This window comes from Callithrix jacchus, chromosome 12, assembly GCF_049354715.1.
Source record: "Callithrix jacchus isolate 240 chromosome 12, calJac240_pri, whole genome shotgun sequence".
NCBI classification, from domain to species: Eukaryota; Metazoa; Chordata; class Mammalia; order Primates; family Cebidae; genus Callithrix; species Callithrix jacchus.
In genome coordinates, this window is record NC_133513.1 from 4,216,456 (window position 1) to 4,235,719 (window position 19,264).

The window sequence follows — 19,264 nt, forward strand, 5'->3', positions numbered from 1 at the left end:
TTTAAGGTAAGGGGAAAAACAAAAAAAGGTGTGTGAAATGTAAGCCACAAGCCCAGCTCGTCTTCTACTCTGTCTACACGGCCCCAGGTTCGCCTCCAACGCAGTTCTGTCCTTTAAGACCAGTTGGCTGATCACCAGATCGAGACCATCCTGGCCAAAGTGGTGAAACCCCGTCTCTACTAAAAATACAAAAATTAGCCGGCTGTGGTGGCGTGTGCCTATAGTAGCCCCAGCTACTCGGGAGGCTGAGGCAGGAGAATTGCTTGAACCCGGGAGGTGGAGGTTGCAGTAAGCTGAGGTCGTGCCACTGCACTCCAGCCTGGCAACAGAGCGAGACTCTGTCTCAAAAATAAAAAACAAAGAAGAAGAAAGGAAAGAAGGAAAGAAAGAAAGAAAAAAAGAAAAGGAAGGAAGGAAGGAAGGAAGGAAGGAAGGAAGGAAGGAAGGAAGGAAGGAAGGAAGGAAGGAAGGAAGGGAAAAGACCAGCTGGCTGTGAGGGTGGGAACCTGCCCTCTGAAGGAGCCTCCCTGCCGCCTGGGCACAGAGGGTCTGCACATGGCGGGCACCACACGGTCACTTAACTATCCCCAAAGCTTTGCCACTTCCAAAAGGGCTTATGAAAGTCCACACACACCTGTCATCCTGAAGCACAGCAGAGCTCACTCCTGGCACAATGAGGCTATAGACCAGGCAGAGGGCAGGAGGGGAGAGAATGGGGCTGACCCTCTTCTAGTAAGACAGCCAAGCCAAGGGAAGCACCCTCTAGTCAGTGCTGGCGGAGGGCTCACCCAAGCCAGGGGCAGGGAAGTGTGGCACGGGCGAAGTGGGTGACTGTAACGTTCACACTCGACTTTCTTTAGTGTTTTGTTAACGTGGAGAGGAACAGAACACAGGCAGCAGAGCCTCCACCATTCAGTGCGGAAGCAGCAGAGAGAAGAGAGGCAGTGGGGGCAGAGCTGTGCCTGGCACCTTCCCGGGTTCTTCTCTAGAGCATGGAATTCAAGCAGAAAGGGATTTTGGGGTAGCTTTTTACCTCTGTGAATTATCAAACGTCTATCCCAAAGATTGACTTTAGAACGTAGACTGAATATGATAAAAAACTAAAGGGGAAGCCAGCATTATGCTTCTGGAGTGCGTGGGTGACAAGGGTGTATCAAACGTTCAGTTAGACCAGCTCATGCCACCTGCTGAAGCCCAAATGAGGGAACTTGCGGTGGCCCCTCATGCAGCTCAGCAGACCCTGTCTCACCCACCCCGACCCCAGGCAAACAGACCTCCTCCTGCCCATGCAGGTTGGGTGGCACATCAGGCCCATGCCAGTGAGTGAATAAACAGAAGCCCCTTCAATGCACGACAGTACAGAAAAAGGTTCATAAACCAATCTGTTCATGTCACAGAAAGCCACACACTGGTAAAGACACCTACACGTCGTTCAAATGACATGGGAAGTGCCCATTACCTCATCATGAGAGGCAGGGCTCAAAACCACCTGCCCAATGGGACTTGAATGGCATAAAACCCACACAAACAGCTATAAAATGCATAGAAAAAATGACTGGCAAGGCATGTATCTGTACACCCAATTATCTGTGACTATAAGTAGGTTTGAAGATTTAATGTGTCATAATTAATTTCTATCATTTTTTTGAGGCAGGGTCTTACTCTGTCACTTGGGCTGGAGTGCAATCACACAATCTCAGCTCACTGCAACCTACGCCTGCCGGGTTCGAGCAATTCTCCCACCTCAGCCTCCCAAGCAGCTGGGACTACAGGCGACCACCACCAAGCCCAGCTAATCTTTGTTATTTTTAGTAGAGACAGGGTCTCACCATGTTGGCCAGGCTGGTCTCGAACTCCTGGACTCAAGTGATCTGCCAGCCTCAGCCTCCCAAAGTGCTGGGATTACAGGCGTGAGCCCCCATGGCCGGCCTCTTTCAATTCTTTATAATAAAAGTTCTTAACTACTTTTAGTATCACATGATTAAAAAATTAAAAAGCATAAAAAGAGATGCAGTAGTTCTTTCCTCATAATCCTGTTCCCTCACCCCGTGGACAGCTACCATTACCCACGCCACGTCTGTCCCTCCAGAGAGCCTGGAAGCACAGTGAGCAAACGTGAACGCACGCTCCTCCTCGTTCACAGAGAGGAGGATCCTACACGTGTATTCGTAGAGCTTGGAGATCTTTCTACACTAACGTCAAAGAGGCTCTCCACCTTGAAAGAAAAAACTACAAGCAAGGAAACACTAGCTCTTAGGTGGCAATGACATGCACTTTGACAGCAGGTACATTGCGCCCCCACCTGCAGCAGGACGGTCCTCCGCATGGCAGGGTGCTGAGCGGCTCATGCTCGCCGCCCTCACTGGATGCCGGCCATACCCCTGCCCCAGCTATGACAACTAAAACTATCCAGACAGGGCCAAGTGTCCGCTGGGGAGCAGAACGCTCCAGTTGGGAAGCTCTGACCTAAAGCAGTATCTGGCCATAATAAGAACTCAGTTTCTGGCCAAATGCCCTATCTCACGCCTATAATTAATTCCAGAATTTTGGGAAGCCAAGATGGCAGGATCACTTGAGCCCAACACAAGACTGGGCAACAGAGTGAGACCTCATCTTATCTTTAAAAAATAACTGAATAGGCCAGGTGTGGTGGTTCACGCCTCCACGCCTGTAATCCCAGCACTTTGGGAGGCCGAGGCAGGTGGATTACGAGGTCAAGAGACTGAGACCACCTTGGCCAACATGGTGAAACCTTGTGTCTACTAAAATACAAAAAATTAGCCAGGCATGGTGGCGCACACCTGTAATCCCAGCTACTCAGGAGGCTGAGACAGGAGAATCGCTTCATCTCAGGAGGCAAAGGCTGTAGTGAGCCAAAATCGCACCATGGCACTCCAGCCTGGTGACAGAGCAAGACTTTGCCTCAGAAAAAAAAAACAAAAAACCAAAAAACTGAGTAATAATAAAAAGAGAACTCAATATCTACTGATTGAAAAAAGTTAAAAGACCAAAACCAGAAAAGCGTGGAGTCGGCCAAGACACTGAGCGTGAGTGCTGAGTCCTTCCACCCTCCTGTCACGTCTGTGCCACGGCCCCACCTCCCAGTTTTTCCTTAAGCTGTGAAGCTCAGAAATCCAGAACTGCCATCCCCAGGATCACTTGTTGTCTCAGGGTGGCTCACTTCACTCGGAAGGTGCCTCTGGTAACCTGGCGGAGCAGAAGAGTGGCGTCGTGGGACTCCTGTGGTCCTGCTGACTCACGAGGGCACCTGCAGGCCGAGCAGCTGAAGCTGACCCAAGCCCTCAGAAGCATTCGACTGGCCCGGGGCAGGAGGAACCCCAGCCACACCCTCATTCCACAAAACTGCTCCCCAGACTTGAAACTCCAGACTCTGATGCTGCCTCTCACCCTGCCTCCCAGACACCCTAGACAGCACCTCAGACTTCTCACCAACCCTTGCCATCAGCTCCCTGGACATCCTCCCCCCCACTGCCAGTGGGCCCTGGCAGGCTTCTCCACTCTCCCCTCCCCGACTGCACCGGTCCTGCAGCCCCTGCACCACCTGCACTTTTTTCATTTTGACTACGGAGGCCACCACCAAGGCCTAGCTGTCTCCCTCAAAGACACTCATGCCTGCTGGACACTTCCTCCCGCCCACAGCTGCCACCCTCCAGGGCCTTCCTGCGCTCCGCAGGGCCCTGTCCCACTGCAGCTGGTGTGTGGCTGTGCAACCCTAAGGCCGGGCTTCCTGCCCTCCACCCAGACAGAGGGGAGCACCAAGGAAGCCTGGGCACCATGCACGTGGCAGCCTCGCTTTCCTCACTCAACAGTTTCTCCTAAAGAGATGATTAAATCTGCAACCAGAAAGCATCAGCAAACCCAAGAAGCTTAGAATGTAACACTAACGTAACGTGTGTACGCCAGGGAAAACACACTTTACAAAGCAAAACGCTAATTTCTTTCGAAGTATGCTTAGCTACTTGAAGGCCACCAAATTAACTCTCTCAAACATTAGTTTCTATGTTAAAGAATAGGAAGTATGACTTGGATGAAAGTGTTTACCTCTTACAGGCGGACTTCTCTGTGAGCAGCTCTGGAGAAACGTACTGCGCTGTTCCCACAAACGAGTTGGCCCTGGCTGCAGAGGAGAGAGAAGGTCACATTCGAACTCACAATCTGTGACAATCAAGAGCTGTGCGGCGGCTGTCGCACATGGTGGGCCATGCACCCCCAGGAGCCAGGCTCATCCAGGGCATACCAGCGCTGGCTCAGGACTCACCTACTCAAAGATGCCTGCCTGACACTTGGACACTGGCACCCTCCACCCTGGCACTCCCACCCTCCACACTCCTGGAGAGTGAGCTGCACACAAATGTCCAGCATTCTGCAGGTGGCACCCACTCAACGGAAGGCATGAGGACACGGTCCTGGCTGGCTCACTGCAGGGCCTGGGATATCTAAACGTGCCCAGGCCCACAACAGACAGGCCAGAAACAACCTCCTTTCCATCACAGACAGCTTGGGAGCTGAGGTGCTACAAAGGGAGTAAGACTCAGGCCTTCAGCCCAAAGGCCTTCCTCCACAGAGGAGCTGTGACAGAGCAGAGCCACAGTATAGCCCGGGACCACCTCCACAGCTGCTGTCCATACCAGCCCTGCCCATTGGCCAGTTCTGAGTTGTCCCTTCCTCCTGCCCTCCTCTGGCCAGGCTGAGAGAACCTCACAGCCTCTGCTGCGGGGACTCATACCCTTCAGTGAATGACTTTCATGCACACTTTATGACTGGCCAGGTATGGTGGCTAATGACTGCAGTCCCACTGCTTTTGGAGGCCAAGGCAGGAGAACTGCCTGAGGCCAGGAGTTTGACACCGGCTTGAGCAACAGAGTGAGACGCCGTCTCTACAAAGTTTTTCAAAAATTAGCCAGGCATGGTGATGCACCTCTAGTCTCAGCTACTTGGGAGGCTGAGTAAGAAGGTCACTTGAGCCCGGGAGGCTGAGGGTACAGTCAGCCATAAATGCACCACTGTACTCTAGTCTAGGCAACAGAGCCAGAATCTGTCTCAAAAAGTAAACAAACAGGCTTCATGGCTGCACTTGCATCCTGCCAGGACCCTGCATTAATGATCTGCCAAGAACACCAAGGAAATCCGCAAACATGCACCCCCGCCCCCGCCACCCTAGAGGAAAGAAAACCAAACCCAGAGCCAAAAACAAACGAAGCCATTCAACCCTGCAACGAATCAAAGATATGCAAATTAAAACACGACGATCTATCAAACTGGCACAGGGAAAAAAGAATAAACGTACATTGCGCTGGCAAGGATCTGAGGGGACAGACACGGCACCACTGGTGGGGTGTAAAATGGCATTGCTTCTGGGGGCGATTTTCCAAGGAGCATCAAAAGTCATGAAGACGTGTGCCTCCCTGAGCCTGCAGCCCCCTCTCCCTCTGTCCTTCAGGGTCAGGTGTGGCACACTGACGAGGGTCCAGTCTGGGCAGGACAGGATGCGTTTCCATTCTGTACTGTCATCAGTGTTTTTCTGACTTGCACTTTTAAAATACATTAAAAAGTCTAAAAATGTTTTCCTATGGAAAGATGCATAATGAAACGATTCCAGTTGTTGCGAGGCACACAGAGCCATATGTGTTTTTTTTTCTTTTTTTTAGACGGAGTTTCGCTCTTGTTACCCAGGCTGGAGTGCAATGGCGCGATCTCGGCTCACCGCAACCTCCGCCTCCTGGGTTCAAGTGATTCTCCTGCCTCACACTCCCAAAGTAGCTGAGATTACAAATATGCACCACCATGCCCAGCTAATTTTGTATTTTTAGTAGAGACAGCATTTCTCCATGTTGGTCAGGCTGGTCTCAAACTCCCAACCTCAGGTGATCTGCCTGCCCCGGCCTCCCAAAGTGCTGGAATTACAGGCGTGAGCCACCGTGCCGGGCCCCGTATGTGTTTTTAAACAGCCACACTGTGCACAGAGCAAGTCAGTGAGGCCAAGACCCCATCTCTAACCTGCCACGCTGTCAGGACCCTCACTGCCACTACTGCTGCTGCTCTTCTAAGCTTTCGGCAAGCAGGTCTCTGGGCTCAGACCTCCCGGAACCCCTCCCAGCCCTCTCCAACCTCCTAGTTCTCCCAGGGTCTTCCTACCTCCCTTCTTTTCTCAGGGCTTGCCCACCCTCACCCTCATTTCCTCTGCCCCACCATCCTAAAAGTGGAACTCTGAGCCTCTGGGGATATACAAAAAGTAACCCTCTTGGAAAAGGACCTCTGTCCTAAATCTAGAGACAAACAGCACCACTACAGTGTGGAGAAGATGACTGCCCTCAGAATAACATTCCTAATGCATAAAATACACAGGACTATAGGAGAAAGCAATTAGAATCCATACACCTATCAAAATACTGAAGTAATGGATCTGTGATGTAGTAATACGTGACTTGCAGCACACAGCAGCAACCCTGCAGCAGTGCGTGGCACGACTGGCGTGGCATCACTACCATGATGTGACCACTGCAGCAGGACATGAGAACACCTGTGACTTCTGATGACACAGTCAGTTGCTGCTGATGAAGGAAACGTTACACTTTGCGGAAAGGTTAGTAAAAACAAGCGATTTCCTCCTGTCCAGCCTCACAGGTCCCCCGACCTCTAGCCGTGACATCCGAGGTGAGAGCCACAGACAGAGTGCTGGGAAACCTCAGAGATCACCCAGTTACTTCTCCCCGGAAGCTCACGCCTCTCCAGCTGCTGGAAACTCACGGGCCCAGAGCTGGCCACTGCTGTCCCCCGCATGCCATGGGCCCACCAACAGTGGGAAAAGAGACAGTGGCGTCTTGACTGGGTGGTTGTCTCCACCCTCAAGGTGGTTCAAAGAAACTCCCTGGACCACCCATGTTCCCCCAGATCTGCCAGTTATTCTCGGAGGGCCCAGCGGGGAGGGAAGACCTGCAGAAGGGACCCTGAGCTCGGGAGACACCCACACCCTCTTCAAAGCCAAGGGTGCCGGTGGCCATCTTATCCATAAACCCACAAAGCACAGAAAATCACTCCACAAAATGTGACTACCCCTTGGACAAAACACCAGCAAACCAATGCGGCGACATCTAAAAAGAACTAGCCTATGACCAAGAGGATACACGCCCCAGTGCAAGGCTGGTTCAAAATATGAAAATGCATTGTGTCTCATTAGAACAAAGCATTAAGAAAAACACCTGATCATCTTGATAGATGCAGAAAATGCATTTAACAAAAATTCCAAGGCACAGAAGAGAGGGCCGAGTCTGACAGAGGGCACACAGAGCCCGTGGCCAACAAACGCATGCTCTCCCTAAGGACAGGACGCCCCACTCACCACATCCAGCCCACACTGTACTAGAGGTCTCAGCCAGGGCAATTAGGAAAGAGAATAAAGGACAGCCAGGTTGAAAGGGAAGAAGTAGAGCCAGCCCAAATCACAGATGACAGGTTCCTGCATGTGGAAGGTCCCGGGGAAGAAGCTATTACAACTGATGAGAGCTCAGCAGGGTACAGGGCAGGAAAACCAACATTTCCACATGCTTTCCAGGAGCAATCCAAAAATAAAACTCACAACTCTAGTTTTTTTTTTTAATTTTTTTTCCCCTGAGACAGAGTCTTGCTCTGTTGCCCAGGCTGGAGTGCAGTGGTGTGACATCAGCTCACTGCAATGTCTGCATCCTGGGTTCAAGCGATCCTCCTGCCTCAGTCTCTGGGATTACAAGCATGTGCCACCATGCCTGGCTAATTTTTTATTTTCTAATAGAGATGGAATTTCACCATGTTACCAGACTGGTCTTGAACTACTGACCTCAAGTAATACCCCACCCTGGTCTCCCAAGTGCTGGGATGACAGGTGTGAGCCACCGTGCTCCACCAATAACTCTATTTAGAATAACATAAAAAACAAAAATATAGCAAAAGCAGAATAAAACATATACTCTGAAAACTATAAAGCATTTTTGAAATCAAGATCTAAATACACAGAAAAATATCCCACGTTGATGGGTCATGGGCTAATACGGAAACACCTAAAAAGCTCATCTCCAGACTCAGCGCCTTCCATTCTCAGATCCCGGCAGGCTTTCACCGAGGGCAGTGCTGTCGAAGCCCACCTGCCTGGCAGCATGCGTCGGCCCTCATCCCTCCTCACAGCTGGGTAACATTCCTCACTGTATGGATACACCACTTGCGTATCTACTCCTCTGATGACACGTGGGTTGTTTCCACCTTCTGGCTTTGTGAATAATGCTATGGGTATGCTAGCACCTAGTTTTGTCTGGAAGTGTGTTTTCCTTTCTTTTGGGTACATACCTAGGAGTGGAATTGCAGGGCCATATGGTAATTATACTTCCCTTTGAGGAGCTGCCAGCCTGTTTTCCAAAGTGGCTGTCCTATCTGACATTCCCCCCCACGGCATATGTGGGCTCCAATCCCCTCTACACCCTTGCTGACATCTGCTATCATCTGTCTTCTCCTCTCAGCCACCCCAGCAGGTGTGAACTAGTATCACCCTGCGCTTTCGGTCTGTGTCTCCCTCATGACTAATAACACTGAGCAATTTTCCATGCGCTTTTGGGCCATTCGTGTATCTCTTCTTTGGAGAAACATCCAGTCCTTCTACCATTCTGTATATTCTGGATGCAAGTCCCTCACGGGATAGATGCTCAGCAGACGGTGTCTCCTATTCTGTGGGTCTTTCCACTTGCAGCACCAAAGTGCTTATACTTGACACACACCTGACTTACCTTGTTCTTTGGCTGCTTATGCTTTTGGCCGTGCATCTAGGAAACCACTGTCTAACCCGACTGTCATTAAATCCTATACTTTCTCCTAAGAGTGTCATCGTTTTTGCTCTTACATTCACAGTGAACTTTTTTTTTTTAAAAAAAAAAGACTAAGTCTCGGCCAGGGGCAGTGGCTCACGCCTGCAATCCCAGCACTTTAGGAGGCTGAGGTGGGCGGATCACAAGGTCAGGAGATCGAGACCAGCCTGACCAACAGGGTGAAACCTCATCTCTACTAAAAATACAAAAATTAGCCAAGTGTGGCGGCGTGCACCTGTAATCCCAGCTATTCAGGAGGCTGAGGCAGGAGGATCACTTGAACCCAGGAGGCACAGGTTGCGGTGAGCCGAGATCGTGCCACTGCACTCCAGCCTGAGTAAACAGAGTGAAACTCCACCTCAAAAAAAAAAAAAAGACTAAGTCTTGCTCTTGCTCTTGTCTGCCAGGATGGAGTCCAATGGCTCGATCTCGGCTCACCACAACCACTGCCTCCCGGGTTCAAGGGATCCTCCTGCCTCAGCCTCCTGAGTAGCTGGGATTACAGGTGCCCGCCACCACATCTGGCTTTTTTTTTTCTTGAGAAGGAGTCTCATTCTGCTACCCAGGCTGGAGCACAACTGCATAGTCTCGGCTCGCTGCAACCTCCGTCTCACAGGTTCAAGCGATTCTCTGGCCTCAGCCTCCCGAATGGCTGAGATTACAGGCACGTGCCACCATGCCCCAGCTAATTTTTACATTTTCAGTAAAGAGGGGTTTCACCATATTGGTCAGGCTAGTTTTGAACTCCTGACTTCATGATTCACCCGCCTCTGCCTCCCAAAGTGCTGGGATTACAGGCGTGAGCCACCACGCCTGGCCCTGAAGTGAACTTTTGTGTATGGTGTGAGGAAGAGTAATGACTTTTTAATAAATGAATCATTATTAAAAGATAATGGGGAACCAATTTGTGGTTTTTTAAAAATGGCATGAAAAGGCAAAAGAAGCATCTGTCCTACTTTTCCTTTACAAATGATACCACAATTACCTGCGGTGATCTTATCCCAAACCTGAACTTCTGTTGAAAAAAACTATGGATCTGCCTTCTGAGATGGGAAAAAAAAAAGACACCACGAGTTAATCCAACAGTTGCTGGGGAGAAGTTTCTCTTCAATGAATCCCACCTCATGAATGTAGTAAGCTGTGACCATTCTGCACTCTGTAATGAGTTAACGAATATAGGCCAGTTATGTCCATAAACACTGCTGATGTCAGAGAGAAGCATGGTAAAGGACGCCCACCACCAGTGTCGGCACGTGAGGGGAGAATCAACTCTGAAGGGGACGCAGCTGCCAGGAGAGAGGAGCATGTCAGCACCACACAGATGCAAATGACCTGGCTTCTTCAACAAGCCGCAAGGGAAGAAATAGAAATGGGGGAAGCTACAGATGAAAATAAATCTGTTTGCAGAGAAGAGTATTTAACGGCAAAATAAAATGACAAATTAAAACATTTGGGCACGACTTATTTGATTCCTGATTCAAGTAAGCAATAAAAATTATGACGTACAGGAGACAACTGGGAATTTAACTCTGACCGCCCACCCCGAGACATGAAGCAATTATTGCTAATTTTTATGCATAAAACAGTATGGCATTACGGTTCTGCTTTTACAAAGAAGATTTGTATCTTAGCAATGCACACTGGCATGTTTACAGGGAAAACTAATTGAGGATGCTGAGCATCAGGTCACTAGCACTGACTGAATTTTTTACAAGAAGCGGCTATTCTGTTTTTTTTTTTTTTTTTTTTTTTTTTCTTAAAAAAAAACACAAAAATAAAACCACCCTCCAGCCCCATGCGTCAAAGCCACGTCTAAATGAATGCCAATCTGGAAAAGACCAAAATAAACCATATGAAGATGGGAAGAGCTGCTCTTGGGAATATGGGGACTCTCTCCTCTATCGTGTAAATTCCACTTTCCACCATGCAGGAAAATCCATTTTGAAGGCAGCTCCTCTCTGTGCCAGGGGTGGGTGATCCGGCCTAAGCTAGAATGGCAGCAAGCTCAAAGCAGCTGTGGCTCTCAGGAGAGTGTCTGGAGTCCACAGCACAGTGGGAAGCACAAATGGCAGCTAGTCTGACAGTCACGCACAGATGGGGACAGAGGAGCCACTGCAGTGACTGAAGCCCACAGCGTCCATCCTCTCCAGCCAGCCCCGCCCACACCTGCTGGCCCTCCTCTCCCTCCTGTTTGGTGAGCGGAGCCTGCACACCTGGCTACATACCAGAAAGGCCTGCAAAGGTCGTAACACAGGTTTCCAAAACCTCTGAACCTCCAGGATACCCCAAGCTCCCCAAGGTTCCTGCAAAGAGGGCACAGGCCAGAGACAGCCAGGCTTACTCTGAGTGAGCTGCATCCCCAGGCTCCTGTACAAGGAGAGGAAGCAGAAGCCCTCACTGCCAGGAAGTCCTCCTCAGCCTCCCAGGCCCTCACCACTGCTCTGCTCCATTTCCCACCACGCACCCTGCAAATATGGAAGCCGCTCTATCCCATAGGGACGAGGGGAAAACCTGCCTCCTTCCAGGAGAAAGGTGTGACACAGCTGCTACACAGATAAGGAACCTGGGTATGTCTTGCTCCCGTCAACACTTTTATTCTAGAAAGTTTGAAGATGTTTTCGGGAAGCCATGTCTGCATAAAAGTCAACGCAGAAATAAATTCCAATATACTGAACTACCTCAAACAGAAGACGAGAATTAGTAACGAAAATGAACCCTTCACATAAATTATACAGTTTTTTCCCTTTCCTCAGAGAAGAAGAAAAGAACTACCAGCTCATCTATATAGACAAGAAACTGGCCCTGGTTTACAATGATGTAAAGACTTTCAGCCTCCTGCTCCCAAAGAAAAAGGTTTACTTCACTATTGCTTCTTTTTCCCTTTTTTCCAGAGATGGGGTCTTGCTCTGTTGCCCAGGCTAGACTGCAACGGCAGGATCACAGCTCACTACAGCCTCGTCCTCCTAGGCTCAGGTGATCGTCCCACCTCAGCCTCCCCAGTAGCTAGACTACAGGCACGCACTACCAAACCCAGCTAATTTTTGTTTTTTATCTTATGTAGAGACAGGGTTTTGCCATGTTGGCCAGGCTGGTCTTAAACTCCTGCGTTCAAATTATCCACCTGCCTCGGCCTCCCCAAGTGTTGGGGTTACAGGCGACCGCCACTGTGCCCAGGCTATTTCACTGTTCCATCAATGTACTTAAATTTTTTAAGTGGCTACAGGGCAGTAAGACAATTCCTGTGTCAAATACCAGATTCTAAGGAAAATCTATCCACATAACGAACCTGCATTTGGATATTCTGACTCTAAAAGAAAAGCTGAGATTATGAATAAATAAATAAACCCTTGAAATAAGGCTGGGGGGAGAAAGAAAATCCGCAGGAAGGGGAAAATGCCCAGAGCAGAGCCCAGGCAGGCGGTTCCCGAGGCTGACTGGGGCAGAGCCAGCCCCCAGCTCTCCTGCCCCACAGAATACTGTGGGCTCCTCTCTGGACAACAAGAGACTGAAAGACCCTAAGAAAGCTTGGGAGACAGAAGTTCCTGTTTGGTTCAACTTTGTCACAGACAACATTGAGGGTTATGAGGTTACACTGTGTACACAGAAACAGGATTACCAGCCAGTAAAACGGTTACTATTTAACAGGAATGAGTCAAACAGATAAAGGTTTCAGAGCATGTCTGAAACGCCGGGAAGACTTCCCTAGCTTTCTGCAGCTTTGGGCGGGAGGTGCACGTTCCTGCATGCCACCGCATGGGGAGTGGGATGGGCTGCCAAAGGCAGGGAGGGCAGCAGGACTAAGCCACCTGAGGAAACAAGAGCCTCTGGCTTGACTGCTACTTTCAGTTGTAGCCGCAAAAGGGTAATGTTTTGTTTTTGATTAATATATTTTTTTAACATAGTTGATTGCTCTCTGTTGCCCAGGCTGGGGTGCAGTGGCATGATCCTAGCTCACTGTGCCATCAATCTCCCATTTCAGCTTCTCGGGTAGCTAGGACTACAGTTGTATGCCATCACACCAAACTGAGACGTATATATATGTTTTTTGTTTTTTTGTAGATATGGAGTCTCACCATGTTGTCCAGCGGCTGGTCTCAAATTCCTGCCCTCAAATGACTGTCCTGCCTTGGCCTCCCAAAGCCCTGGGATTACACGTACGAGCTACCATGCACAGCCAGGGTGATGTTTTAGGATTCTCAGAGAAGTTCCCAAATCCAAGACAAGGTCTGAGGGCCTCAATGACTGTACAGAGCCCTGAGTGTGAAAACACCCGGTGGAGGAAACTAGCAACTACCACAAGGTGCCAAGAGAGGCCCCATGGGCACCAACTGGGGACCTCCCAGCACACAGAATACAGGGCCGGTTCCACAGAAACGGAAAAGCTGAGCTGAGCCCTGAGTGCCTGCTCCACTGAAAGGCCTGCTCTCCACCCAGCTGTGCTCTCCTCCTGCTACTGGGAGCCAGGTAGCCATCCATGCATCCATGCAGCCAGAACCGCCACCACTCTGTGCTCACGGCTCCCCTTTTCCACACGAGAGCAGCTACAACACGGTCACTTCTGTTTGAATCTTTCTTCCACCAACAAACCTGCTCTCACGCCCCTCCAAACTGGTCTCCAGCACCGTCGACCCCGACAGAGCTCTCTATGGAGGCCTTTCTCTCACAAGCACCCCAAGTCCAGGCAGAGGCCCCTGCACCACTTGGAGGCTCTTGGACCCAGCCTCCTGACCCAGACAGACTCCAGCAATCCCCCGAGGTTCATCTTCAAGGTCACTTATGATGCACACAACAGCCTTCGGCTTCCCCAAACCTCATCCCAAGGCTTCATCTTCTCTCCATCCAGCACTCTGAAGTAGTCTTCAGAATTTAGACGGCCATTCTTTACACCTCCAGAGTATATGGTTTCCACACAATGAGCACCTAAAGGGCATGAAGATGCCCCTGGCTGGCTGGGACAACCTAGATCACTTCTCTGGCCCAAGTGGACTTTCAGCAACATCTCCCATGGAGTTGTCACAACATGGTCCAAGGCTAGAAACCACCCCGGGGAACAGGACTCGGAGGCTATGTGGTGACCAACATGCCCTTGGCCAGCAGGTAGACAGACCGACAGGTAACGGAGGGAGGGCACCGAGGTACAGGGATGTGGACCCCCAGATACTAACTGCAGTACAGGCAGGAAGAGCCAAGAGCTGACCACTGGTCCCATGTCCCGCACGCGGGTGACGGGGTGAACGTGGCACCCCGCATTGTCCAGGAAGACAAGTAGGGAGGATGAGTCAGAGCAGGTGCTGAGGAGAACCAGTGACCTCCCCTCTGCACCAACACACACTGCCTGGGGTCCCCTCGGGAAGGCCTGCTGGCATGGCAGGGCCTTCCTCAGAGAAAGTTCGAGATCTGTTTGAGGACAGCCAAGTATCACACACCTTTGTCGTTAATGGCGAAGATGACACAATGCAACACCCTCCTCAGAAGTGGCTTTCCATCTTAGGCACAGACCCAGGCTCTGCTAGAAATAAAACTCACACACCTTGTTTGCTCTCTGGGGACAATACTTTTGCTGTTCCAAAGTCTGTGATCTGGATGTGCATATCTTCATTTAACAAAATGTTTTCTGGTTTAAGGTCCCTGTAAAAGTAGATGTTCACATTTGAGAAGAAATACTTAAAACAGCAACATTATTACTTACTCTAAATTTGGCTGAAAACAAAATGAACGAATGAGTGCTTATGCTCTTTACAGACCAGCAAGCAGAACTGCAGGCCTAAGGCTCGCAGCGAGCAAGTACTGACTGCACCCAGCAGGGTTACCCCACGGCACAGCTGCAGCCGTCATTTTAGGTGGATATGACCTATCATTCTTAATGCACAAAATGACAGCTATGCACACTTCTGAGATGACTTTATCAGAAAGTCATTGAAAATGAGACAGAAGCTACAACTGAAAAAGATAAAAAGCATCAGTCAAGACGGTGCAAAGAATCATTAGCTTGCCAGGAAAGACACTTAACCATTTGACATGGTATCTGCAGGAGAGCCTCTCCACACCAGGGCTCCATGGACATGTGGCCTCGCCTTGGCACTCCTGCTGTGGCGTTGGCAGGCATCTCAGTCACACCCATCCAGGGAGCACTCCAACCAGGCTGACCTCAAGGGCGGGGGCCATCTGGGCATGAGCCATGGCCTGTGAGCCAAACGGTCACTGAACTGACACCCTGCGAACAGCACCCAGCCGCCCCCGAGGTTACCTGTGAATGATACCCTTGCCGTGCAAGTACTCTAACGCAGACACAATCTCAGCCGTGTAAAACCGGGTACAGGTCTCATCGAATGAACCAATTTTGCGAATATATTTAAGTAGTTCTCCATTTTTGGCATAACTAAGGCCGAAATCTGAATAGTGTGCAGTTAAGGAAAAGTGTAAAACTCTTGTTAACAGGTTTTACTCTGCCCAGGCTGGAGTGCAGGGGCACAATTATTGCTCACTGCAGCCTAGACTGAGCGATCCTCCCGCCTTAACCAACCCAAGTGGCTGGGACTACAGGCATGCCTGGCCAGCTTTTTTATTTTGCAAAAATCATTTTTCAAAAGCTAACCTTAAAAGTCTGGTAAGCATTTTTTTGATTAAATGCAAACTGGAAATGCCTGTGGCCCAAGACAGCCGTATCACTGGGTCTGATGGGAATCCCAGGCGCCCGCGCCAAGATGTGGAACCAGCACAGGGCTTCTCATCAAGAACACGATGACAGTGAATCCAGGCAAGGTGAACAGAGCCTCTCAGCCCCGAATGCCCCTATGGCCCATGCCGCGTCTACAGCCTCAGTGAAAGGGAACCACCAGAGACAGGGCCTACAGACCCTGACCAGAAAGCGCATGTAACTCACGTGCAGGCTTCAATGCACAAAGATCCTGGGGGAGGGGGAGGGGGAAGCGGAGGTCGGAGAGTGCGGCAGCCCCTGCCCTGACTGAGAACCAGGCTCTTTGTGCTGTGCGTCCACACGTGGCACTGCCCTTCCACGCACCCTCCTTCATGGATAAAGTGATACTTTTTTTTTTTTGAGATGGAGTCTCACTTTGTCACCCAGGCTGGAGTGCAATGGCACGATCTCAGCTCACTGCAACCTCCGCCTCCTGGGTTCAAGAGATTCTCCTGCCTCAGCCTCCCGAGTAGCTGGGACTACAGGTGCCCACCACCATGCCCAGCTAATATTTGTATTTTTAGTAGAGACAGGGTTTCACCATGTTGGCCAGGATGGTCTTAATCTTTTGATCTCGTGATCCGCCCACCTCCCAAAGCACTGGGATTACAGGAGTGGGCCACCGCGCCTGGCCAAGTGACACATTCTTTAGACAAAAGCCATTTCTTAAACTTCTGTACTCATGCAGTCTGTCTGGGAGGGCCCCTCCTCTAGGCACCGCTGTCCTGTGACGGCGCCATTTGTAGCCTCCTTTTCCAAGAGGACTTAAGGCTGACAACAAACGGATCCCACATACAGATTCCCCTGGAAGCGCCAAACACCTGTGCCCATCACCGGAACGCTCCAGATACTTCACTATCACTGGAAGCCCAGGACATGGGGACCCAAGTCCCTGCCCGCCCTGAGCAGAAGCCCTTGAGGCCAGGAAGGGCAGCCCGTGCTTGGAGTCAGCTGGCCTGCCTGCTTCATTCTGGTTTCTGTTTGCCAGGGTACCATCATCTCCCACCACGGATGAGCCTGGAGCTTCAGGGCTATGAGGAGAAACCCAGGCTGCCCAAAGTGGCCCCTGTCCAGGCCCGTCTCTAAATACAGCCCACACTGAGGATACCAGGTGGGGCACAAGTCCCTGGGTCTCGTTCCCATCGGGGCAAGTGGCCCTTCACAACCTTCTGGGGCTTTTGAATTTGACTTAACGACGAAGAGCAACAAGGACCACTGGACAAAGACTTGGAGTTCCCAGCACCTGCACTGCTCTGGCCAATCCCATTTGGAAATAGCAAGATCGCTCTCCTCTGGAGTCTCTGGACTCTGAGCCCCTGGGAGGGGAGGATGGGAGAGGTCAAGCGTGTCCAATTCTGCTACAGCCTCACACCAACAAGCAGCCACATTTCGAGGGCTCTGCGGGAAGCCGGAGGCACTCCCGTGGCTCAAAGAGGGGCAGAGACATGTGGGGCCCCAGGACACCATGAGAAGGGCTGGGGCAGCCTTGAGGGTGAAAGAGAGACAGAACATACTGTGAAGAAGCCACCGAGGGCGGGAGACAGAGGTAGGAACAGGGATGACACTGGAGGACAGAAGGCCTGCGTAGAAGCCAGCATTCTCTAAGACCCTCCACAAAGCAACAGCAAAGCCCGCCCCAGGCCGCATGTGTGGCAGCTGCTCAGCCACTCCCCTGCTCCTCTCCAGGCAAAATCCCTGAGAAGAACCCGCCCCAAGTCGTCTCCATTTCCTCACCTCTCCTCACCTCTTACTCTTCCTTCAACAATCCCCCCAACAAACTACCCACCCACCAGCAACTGGCACAGGACAGACCCATGGGTCAGGCTCTGTGTACCTGACAGCTTCATAGCCGCTCGCCAGGCAGCCAGCACCCTCCATCAGAAACCATTTGATCTGCTGGCTTCGGGACCTCTATCCTTTGAACTCAGGAGAAACACCCATCACAGTCTCCTCGGTGGGCCCCTCCTCGTCTTTACCTCTGCACTGGGAGAACCCAGGCTCTACCCGCAGACCAGCCATCCTCTGGGCAGCCTGCCAGCTCGCTGCGAAACTCCTCATGGCCCTGACTCCTCCCCGAACTCTGCTGGCAGCACCTAACCGGCCCCTCAGACCTGAAGGGTGACACCATCGGATGCATGAAATGCCAGCCCAGCACCGCCCCAGTCTCTCCCAGCTCAGCAGGAGACACCACTGTCCACTAGGCTTGAGGGCCAACTCCTAGGAGCCGCCCCTGACTCCATTCTGTTGCCAAGTCTGTCCGTAAGACCTCCACCATGCCCCCTGCCCCTGCTCTCCCACCCCACATTCCCCCCAACAAACAGAAGAAGTCCAGAGTCAGCGCCAGGCTGCCACGGCTCAGGGGGCCAGCCCACCACAGCGTTTCATGACCCCCACACATGCTCCTGCCCAGGAGTTTCCAGAGCCCCACACTGCCACCAGCCCCCTGCCCAGCCCTAAGACTCTTGGCAGCGCACCTTGCTGGCAGAAAGTCTCTGACACAGAGTGTGTGCGTACCCAGCTCCTCACCACAATCTAAGATGCTTGAGGGCAGAGCCGTCACCTCTGGGCATATGATGGGCATACCGGCACATCCCCATCACCCTGCACTCGACAAGCAGCTCCAAACAAGGAGAGCACACACACTCAGCCAGCAGCCAAAGGAGCTGCAGGATGGTGTTAAGAGTGGGAGCAGGCCAGAGTAGAGCTCTAACACAGAAGAGCCAGGTGCTTGGGAGTGAGGGGAGGGCAGGTGGGAGGGCTCAGGCCCCTCCAGGCAGGATGGGGAAGCCACAACACTTGGGCCAGCTTGGAGGGTGGCAGGGGAGGGAAGAAGCAGATGCAGACTGCACCTGCTGGGGGTGAGGACAGTGTGGCCGGCCCAGCCCAGCCACTGGCAGGCCCACAGGCGAACTGGATGGGGCAGAGGTGGGGCCCACCCTAACTTCCTCGGGGCCTTGCCTCCCAGATTCCTGAGCCCAGGTTTAAAAACAGAAAAGACGGCACACTAGCGGGCAAGCCGCACCAGAGGGGAGTGTGCTGGGGCCACATCAATGGCTTCTCCGGGAGGTGACGTCCTGGGCAGAAATGCAGCCACACCCTGGCGCTGCCTGGCTGCCTCCCTGAATGTCAGTGACCTGAGGGACCCCACTCGGCAGGGAGGTGGGTTTGCCTGTGAGAACACACAACAGGATCTGGTTCTAAGCAAGAGGGGTGACTGGTGTGGCTTCAGACGGCCAAGCACGCAAAGGATACACAGCTTCTCGTCGTCCTGAAACGTGAAGTAAAGCTTAACAAAGAAGGGGTGATCCAGGCGCGACATCACATCCCGCTCTCTGGTTACATATGGGACCTTGTTCTCTTTTATGATATGTCGCTTCTCCAGAATTTTAACTTCAGGTGAGAGAGAAGTGAATTACTAACAATTAGAAACAAAACACACTAAAAACATGACTCACAAAGGTAAATGGTAAAAATTAGAGTCTTTCAAACACTGTACACACTGGCCCGGTGCTCTCTGAGGCCCACAGTGTCCTGCACCCTGAAGTCAGCACAGAAACCCCGGTCCTGCCACCCCGGCTGCCCCGCACGGAGCCACTGGCCCTGCCCCCAGGCACACAGCTCCCTGGAGCCCGTACTCACTCGCATATTCTCTGGAGGTTGCCAGTTCTCGAGCCAGGACAACCTGGTTTGGAAAGAAAATGAGAAAAAGAAAAAAAGA

The 19,264-nt window shown here is 51.5% G+C and overlaps 1 protein-coding gene and 1 non-coding gene across 14 annotated transcripts in view; one reads left to right on the forward strand and one right to left on the reverse strand.

Moving 5' to 3' along the window:
- PDPK1 (3-phosphoinositide dependent protein kinase 1) overlaps positions 1-19,264 on the reverse strand; it is a 78,398-nt gene that overhangs the window by 24,888 nt on the left and 34,246 nt on the right. For 11 of the 13 annotated variants that reach the window (XM_035266496.3, XM_035266501.3, XM_078344286.1 and 8 more), the window contains 5 exons: positions 19,186-19,228; positions 18,799-18,936; positions 15,097-15,241; positions 14,380-14,477; positions 4,063-4,138 (listed from right to left, as the gene is read on the reverse strand). In XM_035266496.3, coding sequence (XP_035122387.2) covers positions 4,063-4,138; positions 14,380-14,477; positions 15,097-15,241; positions 18,799-18,936; positions 19,186-19,228 — 500 coding nt within the window. The remainder of the gene's footprint in view (positions 1-4,062; positions 4,139-14,379; positions 14,478-15,096; positions 15,242-18,798; positions 18,937-19,185; positions 19,229-19,264) is intronic. The other 2 variants (XM_054242423.2, XM_054242424.2) reach the window with 1 other exon arrangement.
- Positions 9,832-9,899, forward strand: LOC118146570 (small nucleolar RNA SNORD50). Its single transcript, XR_004732425.1, has one exon. It is a non-coding gene; the product is annotated as a small nucleolar RNA SNORD50 (small nucleolar RNA).